General features: G+C 41.4%; 1 protein-coding gene across 7 annotated transcripts in view; it reads right to left on the reverse strand.

The window, feature by feature from the left end:
* iqsec1b (IQ motif and Sec7 domain ArfGEF 1b) overlaps positions 1 to 10,069 on the reverse strand; it is a 214,754-nt gene that overhangs the window by 10,280 nt on the left and 194,405 nt on the right. For all 7 annotated transcript variants that reach the window (XM_053653638.1, XM_053653636.1, XM_053653637.1 and 4 more), the window contains 8 exons: positions 9,385 to 10,069; positions 8,390 to 8,551; positions 6,695 to 6,817; positions 5,621 to 5,787; positions 3,408 to 3,547; positions 2,458 to 2,487; positions 890 to 1,015; positions 424 to 523 (listed from right to left, as the gene is read on the reverse strand). The exon at positions 9,385 to 10,069 is cut by the window's right edge and continues 562 nt beyond it. In XM_053653638.1, coding sequence (XP_053509613.1) covers positions 424 to 523; positions 890 to 1,015; positions 2,458 to 2,487; positions 3,408 to 3,547; positions 5,621 to 5,787; positions 6,695 to 6,817; positions 8,390 to 8,551; positions 9,385 to 10,069 — 1,533 coding nt within the window. The remainder of the gene's footprint in view (positions 1 to 423; positions 524 to 889; positions 1,016 to 2,457; positions 2,488 to 3,407; positions 3,548 to 5,620; positions 5,788 to 6,694; positions 6,818 to 8,389; positions 8,552 to 9,384) is intronic.

Genomic DNA, 10,069 nt, shown 5'->3' on the forward strand with positions numbered 1-10,069 from the left:
GAAAGTTCCACTTTTTGAATTACAGGGGGAAAAAAAAGAACTTCTCCTCTTTTTTTGAGCTGTAACATGTTGTCCACATATCACTAATGATAAGCAATACCATTATGTGTCACTGCTTTTCAAACTGTAGTATATAACATAATGGTCCGTTTTAAAGGTACAACCTTGTAGCGTCATTCATTGGCCATTTTATCAGGTATCCCACCATGTCCACTAACTGTGCATCAACAACTATAACCTCTATTTAATGCAGATACAAAAATGTTCATTTTCGGTCTGATCTGATCTGATCAGAAGCGTGTGGGTGTGTGGGTCAGTTTACAGAAGGACTAAAACTGGCACTTTGTTCTTTTTTCCCCCTAATGCTTACCTTTATACAATTTGCAAGTAAAAAAGAAGAGCAGGGAGGGAAAAGCCACTTACACTGGTTCTCAAAGAGGAGCACCTGCATGCCGTATAGAGAGAAGGACTGCCTGAAGCTGTATGTCACGGAGTTTTTCTTCTTCTGGAAAATCTTGGTGACCTGAATTGAAAGGGTGCAAATATACCCCATCAGACCCCATCTGCTAGATTTAGTTTTGATCTTATCTGTTATATTAACTGACTCTCCTCTATCATATATCTACAATCTCTGAGTTCCTCCAAGACTCATAAAGCCACTGCATCCTTCTGAACTGGTGGTTATGAACTCTACTGTCAGAAAGGTCTATTCAGTTTACATGAGCCAATAGATTCCTGCATCGCTCTTATCGCTAGAGAAGACGACTATCCTTTCCATCCAGAGAAAGAAGCAAACATTTATGCAGTTGTTCCAATCAGAAGATGCAGGACTTTGTACTTGTGCTTTTACTTGGATGTCATTCTAACAGCTCATTCAGGCTGTTCTTACCACAAGAAGGTCATTGAAGAGGAAGATCTCTCGCTGGTGGAGGCCAAGTTTCTGTGGCTTGTTGGGATCTGGGACCTCAAACAGCCTGCAGTAACACACTAATCTGCGATGTGGTAAGGACAGCACCTGTAAAAGAGAAAGTACACAGCCCATTGTTTAGCAATATGTCAGGGTTATATTCAAGCAGTGTTTGCAACATTATGTTCACGGTGGGAAAAGGACAAGTAGTCAAGTTTTTCAGCGTAAGGCCCCCTTGTGTAGGGTGCATCCCTTTGTGGCCCCCTAGAGTCATCCAATTTTCGCAATTTCTTTTTTTTTTTTTTTCTCCCCCCATGCTAGGCTCTTCTGTATCAACTTTCTCAGCTAAGAGACTACGTCCTCTATCTAAAGACTTATCTATTTTAAATAGTCTTAGGTTTCATCAGCGTGTGGCCAACAGAACTGTACACTAGTATATAAACGGATGTCTCTGTTCATTGTGTGTCTTAGTGTGCTGTGTATAATTGATTTAATGTATTAATATTCCTCTTTTTATGCAAATCGTAGTTCAAAGGTTGACCATCAGGTAAAATACATTAAAAAAATAACATTCTACAATTTCTATGAGCTCCCCCTGATGCCATCTGGAGGCCCCCAGTTTGAGAACCATTAATTTACCAGATGTGGAAAAGGGGACCAAAAATGACCTGTGTTTTACATGTAACTTTCAAAATCATTAAAAATGAGCAAAACAACAATACCTCAAATGACACAATAAAGAGAAAACAGTAGCAGGATTGAAGCTTATGTCTACGATATAATTTTATATAATAATAATAATAATAATAATAATAATATAAAGACAGATTACAGTAAAAAAAAATTATTAAAGGAATGTCTAAAACGTGCATTAAGTGGACAAATTATATAATTCATTTTCCACAGATGTTCCATAGGCTGTTCTAAACTGTTCCACAGGCTAAAAAGAGTCTAAAATTAATTAGACAGAATTGTTGGACTTAAGGGAATGGCTCTTCCAGGCCTATTCCTTACCTGACTGACTGTTACTAGTTTGTAAATGTTAATGGTGACTTATCGACGCATACAGAAGTGAAGTTTGGTGTTCCACAAGGCTCTGTTCTAGGCCCACTGCTTCTCCCCTACCTCTATGTACAATTATTCTGAAACATGGTCTTAGCTCCACTGCTATGCTGCTGTTTCACCCAGCTATAATATAGACAGCTATAGATGGCAGATACCAACTTAAAAAAGGTGGAGGAATGCATATAGGACATCAGACATTAGAATGTATTTTGTCAAAAGCACTATAGAAATAAATCTGAATCAAAGAGAATACATCTGATGTGTGAATATAGTCAATAGCCAGTTGGCAGGCCATTCAACATCAGCACCATAAATTAACAATTAAATATGCTAATGGGTGTTCATTACAGTTCCTGCAAGGTTACAGGGTCCAATGTGAATACTATTTTGCTTGCTAAATGTCAATACATGGATGGACATTTTGTACAAAATATATATGTTTTACCACCATTTAATGATACAGAAATGAGTCAAAAGATACGCACACATCCAAGGCCATGGTGGAGTGAGCCAATCTGAAAAACAAACAAAACCCAAATAGGTCATAAAGACATAAAGCAAAGTGACTGTGAGAAAGGATCTTCAAGAGGGAGCATGGTTGGAGAGTAAATATATGTCTCTAGAGTTTAACACATCCTCCTGGTGTCTGTATGCTGTATGTGTGGCTGAGATCACTGCTGGAGTTGATGAAGAGCAATGCTGCTGAGTTTGGCCTAATTACAGCAGCAAGGACCAGAGGCATCTCTATTTTTGCTCCACAGGGGCTCTGCATTAACAGTAAGGCTGATGGGACTCGTGGTGTTAAACAGACATGAGGGATAGGGCTGCAGGTCAGGTCATGTGCGAAATCTCCATTAGACTTAAAATTGTAATTATTACTATTTCAAACCTGTGGTGGCACCTAAGAGCACCTTAGTTCCCAGGCAACACAAATCTGAAGAAATGAGAATCTACATTAGATTGGGCGGGGATTTAAAACCAACCTTGAAGCTCTCTCATTCCTTTTTTTTTCTTCCTTCCTTCTCTATCTTTCTTACTTACACTATGCCATCCATTAGGCAAAGTAATTAGTCTACGACCCCAATAAAGAGGAAACCTTGTGAGAATAAGCTTGCAGTAGACCATAACTGAACTTAAAGTGGCTATGGTGGTCTCTCTGGACAAGCTAATCCAATTTGTCCTATAGAACAAGAGTGTTGCTTATAAATCCATGAGAATCCACTGTTATTGCCACCTTGTATGTAAATAATGTGACCTAAGCGAGACTACACTGCTCTGTACACTCCTCCTCTGTAAATATAAAGTAAACGCGTAAAGAGTTTTTAAATTCTAAAGTGCTGTTAAGTCCTGACCTGTCTTAAGATCTGTGATGAACTGTGATGAGCAGCTCCAGATAGAAGGAAAGGATAGCAGATGTGGTGATAATGTCACTCACTGGCTTCTTCCCAACGATGAGCTTCTCCACTTTTTGCACTTGGGACACATGGTCTTCATTTGCTTTGAGCTCCCGTTTCCTGATCCGCTCATAAATACCAATCAGCATCTCACGAGGGATGTCTTCTCCGTCATCAACCCCTGCAGGATAAGGAGAATTTTAGGAGATTTGTACTTTAGTCATGCAAAAGTTAACATTAATACTCAATACTCTTATTTAATCATACAGTTGCAATCAAAATTATTCAACCCCCATTGCAAATAAGGTTTAGTGTCAAAATTTACAGACAAATTTACAACAATGTTTCAAGTGGTTTCCCCAAATTCAACTGAAAATACAACTTATAATGGCTTCTCCCGTTTCAAAATTATTCAACCCCCTGAACAGAATCCCTCACAACAGCACAAACATGTAAAACAGGTGTTGTCTCAAGCACACCTGATGTGACTAATCAAGGGCTTCATTAGTTGCAGCAGGTGTGCTTGAGCTGGAACACATGAAATACCTGAACTGGCTAGGGGCAGAAAATTCATGAAATACCCAGACGGGGCAGAAAAAGGAAGCCATCAACAGCTACAAGCAGATTTCTGAGAAGGCAGGTTGTGAAAAACACTCGAGTGACTGCAAAAGACCTGCAGCAAGACTTGGTGTAACAGGCAGTGAGGTTTCAGTGAACACAGTATGGCTCGTACTAAACACAGAATGTTTCCATGCCAGAACTCCAAGACGTTCACCACTACTGACCCAAAAGCACAAGAAAAGTCGCTCAAAATCATATAAATAAACCACAGAAGTTTTGGGATTCTGTTCTGTGGTGCGATGAAACAAAACTGGAACTTTTCGGTACAATGGATCAGCGGTGTGTCTGGAGGAAGAAGAATGAAGAAAGAACACTCTGTCCACAGTCGAGCATGGTGGAGGCTCGGTGATGCTCTGGGGCTGCTTTGCATCCTCTGGCACTGGAAACCTGCAGCGTGTGGAAGGTGAGATGGATTCATTGACGTATCAGGAAATCCTAGGAGAAAACGTCAAGCCGTCTGTGAGGAAGCTGAAGCTTGGGCTTCATCGGACCTTCCAACAGGACAACCATACCTCAAATTCCCCCATTCTTCCAACCTTCCAACAGGACAATGATCCCAAGCATACCTCAAATTCCACTAAGGCTTGATTGCAGAAGTCATGGAAGGTTCTACAGGGCCATCACAGTCACCTTTCTTGAACCCCATAGAAAATCTCTGGTGGGATTTGAAGAAGGCGGTTGCAGCACGCAAACCCAAGAATATTACTGAACTGGAGGCCATTGCTCATGAGGAACGGGAGAAGATTCCTCAGGAACGCTGCAGAAGCTGGTCTCTGGCTGTGCATCTCGTTTGCAGCAGGTCAGAACAGCAAAAGCGTGCTCTACTAAGTATTATGCCACAGAGATACTAAAGATGCTTGCCATGAAGGGGTTGAATAATTTTGAGACTGGAGAAGTCATTATAAGTTGCATTTTCAGTTGAATTTGGGGAAACCACTTGAAGCGTTCGTTGTGTTGAACTATTTCAATCGCTTTTGTTTGATTTGCTCATCACAAACAGCTGAAAGTCTGTACATTTTGACAATAAACCTGATTTGCACTGGGGGTTGAATCATTATGACTGCAACTACATGTTAAATAAAGAACTCCAAAGCGTTCCCTTTCTTTTGCCTTCCTCCAGTTTAATCCTAAAAACACTGCATGAATTTGAATAAATGAGGACGATATGGTTAGATTTGGTTGAATTTCATACAATTTCATATGCCCCAACCCTAAACTTCAAGCTGTTCGAATAGTTGTAATTTAAAATGTAAGAAATGTAGACCATGCTGGGAGAAAAAATGTATTGCTTTTCTTGCTATCTCCACTTTCAATGCCACACATGACCCTTACTTTCACTGTAATGTTTCTGTAAATGTTTGTAAAAGACTTTCACACTTTCTGGCTGTTTTGTTTGAGAATTTGTTTTTGAGTAAGTGCGCATACATAAAAGCTCAGTCACAAAGACATCACAGCAAAAGATGAGCCTTGAAATCTATGCAAAGCTTTATTGTTATAAAATCACTGAATGACTCTGCATAAAATAGTGCATTACAGCTAATTATACAGTTTATGTTTTAGTTCTTATTGAGAATGAAAGATTTCTCTGAGGATGAATTAAAGGCTTATATGGATAAACGGCTAAAAGTCACACCTCGTAGATTCTTCACAAAGTCCTCCAGCTTCATCTTCCTCTCTGGCTTTACGTTAGGGCTGTACATGTCCGTGTTGAGGAGGATGATAGCAAACGCCAGGATGAAGATCGTGTCAGGGTTGCGAAATTGCCGCACCACGCCTGGGTTGCAGATGCAGTAGCGCTGGCTAGACAGACACGAGCAGTTTCCCAAATGAAAAAAAAAAAGAGTCAAAACGACAGAGGACCAGACAAAACAAATGTTGCATTCTATCAAAGGTTGTAACTTGTAATTTCCTCTGACAAGGAAAAACCAAACGTCCCCTCAATGTGGAAACTCAGGATGGAGTCCTCAAATCCAAGTTCAGCAAGTGACATCAAATCATGGTTGTGCAAGTAAACAAAGTATCACTTCTTACCTTATATACATTATGCCACAAACACACACACACACACACACACCGTACAAGAATTTGGTTTAGCTCAATCAACATACACCGCTCACAGTTAGATGGCTAGCTGGTTAATAACATACTATGAACATGGATGTGTCCAGGGGATTTCCCCACTTTGGCACTCAAATGCACAGAGGCTGATAATTCTGTGATTTCCCAGTTCTGAGGAAAGCTGAATGCAGTATTACTCTGGACAAGGATGAAAAAGCTGCTCTGATTTGTAGCTATGTTCACTCAGTTAAAAAGCCTTTCTCAGAAATGGTGTATATATGCAGTGTGGGAGATTTCTGGCTCGCCCTTGGGCTCTGACAAAGTTTGTGGACGTGCTCAGGACTACAGCAATCTTAATGATTTTCACCAGGCAGGAAATTCTCGAGTGAGAGCTGATTGATTTGTTCTCTGTAAGTTGGAAAATTCTTCATGCTTTAATGTGAGGAAAATTTAATGAGGGAAAGGCAAAAAAACAAAACAAACAAACCAACAACAACAACAACAAAATATATATAGAAGAAAACACTTGGACCACATTTCTAAAATGGATGTTTGACAGCCGAACAAGCCTCTAAATCCTTCACAGCTACTCTACTGCTTGTATTAGACTGATTTTGGTGTGCAAGTTGAGGGATGGAGGATTTTTCACCTGTAAGCTTCGATAAGCCGCTCCACTTTCTGTGCTTCCCCCTGCACCCGGATGTGAGCCTGGAACTTTCTCAAGGCTTCATCCAGCTCCATGCTAGAGAAGTCCATCTCATCCACCACACAGCTGCCAAAAGGAAATAAACAGACATGGATCAGTGGAAGAATACACCAGAAATACACCACTCTCTCTGACCCTGCAAAACACTTACACATGCAGTCTAGTTCATGACTTGGAATAAGAACTGTTATATAATAAGAGTTTGAAAATCACATCTCAAGCTGATTTGGATAGTTTCTGCTGGTTAATTTATATTCACAGCATGTAGAATATGCCCTTATACAGAGCCATGTACAGAAGTGCAACAATGGGTGTCACATAACCAGAGAAGGAACTCTGAACTACAGTTCCCAGCAGCCACTGCATCACGGTCACATGACCACCTGCACCTGAATCACGTGCCCCAGTTTGCACTGCACTCTTTGTCTCACATTTGTCTTTCTTTACTTTTGTCCCTGTTGGCGTGTTTTGTTCTTTGGTTTATGTTTAGTCTTTGCCACCATGTTTTGACTTATATGTCATAGTGTCTCTTGTATTTTCGTTTGGTTCTTTATTACGCTTTAAAATTCTACATTTGCATCCGTCTCAACCTCCGTTCGTACCAACGGGTCACTGGAGCTGCTCAATATGAATGGCCATTTGAAAAACCTTTTGTGTTCTAGCCATCGTTCTGTGTTTATCGGGATGTTTTATTTTGTTGAAAGCAGTAGGAATTTTGCGTTCTGCTACACAACTTTCAATTTCCTGGACAATTTTCCCTTGGGCCCTGGTTTACCATGGCCCTTCACCACAGGTTTAAAAACAAACAAACAAACAAAAAAAACATCTACGGCCGGGTTTAAACTCCTGGAAATACTCTTTGACAGATTTGAATGCATCAATCTTTAGAAAAGCCCCTCCACCACTGGCATAAAAACAAAAGATCCCAAAGTCAGGAGTTTACTAGAAAACCAACTTCTGTGTACACTTCACCAGCAATGAAATTTCATATTCACAAACGGGTGAATGATTTACTCATTCTGTCTCACATAAGCAGACGTTCATATACAACACATTTTTAATTTGATGTATAGGATACTGGTGGGATGGGGAAACTCCTTCTGTTTTTTGCTAATAATTGCGGTACAGCATCCCAAAATGAAAAATGAGCATGGTGAATTTTTCATTAGAGACCATCTGGAGAATTGATTGATTTGTACTGAACAGAGAATGAAATTGTTTTTATATGGACATTTGATGTATTAAAAATAAATCACGTCTGGCAGAAAACCGTCTTCTGTTCACCACCCAAAGCGGTCTCGGTCACGACAGTAATGTTTTGAGAGACACGTTCAGGCAAAGCGCGTTTTATTTATGCAGAACGCAGTTCTTTATCCTGCTTCATGTACGAAAGCTGCACAGCAGTGGGAACAGATGTCAAATACATTTAGTCAAACGTCTTCAAAAAGTCTCACATAAAGCAACAAATATGAATACCTATATATTTGTACAGTACTGTAAATAGTACATATTGATACACTTAGACCTGGAGGAAAATAGGCTGTAGGTCAGAAGCATATACTGTATGTATATATACACACGAGATGTGTGAAAAGGCTTTTCGCAAGATTTGAACTCGACTCCACTAAGAGAACTCACTCCAGGACATCTCGGTTGAACTGCTTCTGTCTGTTGCCCAGGAACTCTCCGATCATCTGCCGACTCAACCCCTTCCTCTGTAACAAGAAGTGAGCCACACCCACAGGGGTGTCTGGAACAAACCCTCGCTCGATCAGATACTGGATACCTTTTTCTGGCTTTCTGTAAATAATAAAGGGAGAGGAAGATGTGAGAGCTCAAATTGTATAAGTGTGTGTTAGAGATTGGGTTTTCAGAGCGTGTATTAGCCCAGTGAGAGTCGCTTGTGTGCTCAGATATCCTGATTAAGGACTTCATAGAAAGCAATCAAATCCACAATAAAGTAACAATTAAAGACTTGCTGCTTCAAAGAGAACTTTTAAGTAATCCAACTCACACACACACACACACATGTCCCTAAAAGTCACTTCAAACTAATCAGCAATCTAGACAGTCTGGATTTCAATCTCAAACGCTTCAGGAAACCTGTTCATCTGAGGTTTAGCTCTAATCTTCTCCTCATCAGAGAAGCAGATGGACAGCTGCAGTGTTTTTAGGTGGTGGTTGGGCGGACTGCTTGCCGTGTCACCCACTAATCTAAACTGGCCTAACCAGCTATGCAAATAAACTAAACGTGTTTGCCTTTGCCACACTCCTCACATCTTTGATTGGTGTTAATTAAACAGAGGCCTCAATGACTTGGAAAGTCACAGTGCACACATCCATAAAACCCGCCCTACTGTTAAATTAATGCACGGACTGTGAACCTTTATAATTGGTTCACATAAATCACATGGCACTGTGGGTTAAAGATCATGATGATAATTAAAAAAAACATCGCCTCCACATTAGACAGCATAACACTGTTCATTCACAGCTATCACTATGGTCTGATTACTGCTAATGGAAAGAGAAGCCAGACCATTGTTTAACACTTTTCTCCGATCTCTCTTTCCCCCCCACTCTGTCTCACTCTAGGGAAGGATGCTCTTTTTGTTCTTAGAAGCAGCACGTACTTGTTGAAGAGGTTGAGGCCAATGCGGTAGTGGCGCTTGCGGATGACGTCATTGCTGAAGGCTGGTGAGTCCCAGCTGTTACGAGTCTCCTTGTGGTATGTCTGCTTGCTGAGGGTTTGCTCGCGCAGGCTGTCCCGTGATGATGATTCTGAACTGCAGTTGATCGTGTCATTGGAGTTGGATGTGCTGTTTACACTGTCGTTGTCGCCATCTGAGAAATCAGACTCCGATTTGCTCTGCCTGTTGGCCGTGCCATTGATGGCCAGGTGGCTCTCTAGCTGCCGTGGACGATGCCGGGGGACATCGTCATCTCTCCGAGGGATGGAAGGATGGGAGGGATGCGAGGGATGGCGCTTGGGGCTGCCCTGCTGGCTAGGCCCACCCCTTTCATAGGCATTCTGCCGTTTTAGGGAACTGCGCTCAGAGCGATCACTCAGCTCCACTGAACTGTCGCTAGGGGGTTCGATGGTGAGCAGAGGGAGGTGGTCCATCCTCAGCCTCTGCTCTTGGCACTCCAGAGACGGTGTGCTGCGACAGCTAGTGTCAGTGTCGCCCTTGTCTTCCTTGTGTACCCAATAGTCCTGTGAGGAGTTTAGTGCACGCAGCTGCAGTTCGGGATCCATGGATGTCCTGTCCACTACGGACTGCGAGAGAGGCAAGGGGGGTGACAGTTCCTCCTCATCAA

The sequence above is a fragment of the Ictalurus furcatus genome, chromosome 21 (assembly GCF_023375685.1).
Source record: "Ictalurus furcatus strain D&B chromosome 21, Billie_1.0, whole genome shotgun sequence".
Lineage (NCBI taxonomy): Eukaryota > Metazoa > Chordata > Actinopteri > Siluriformes > Ictaluridae > Ictalurus > Ictalurus furcatus.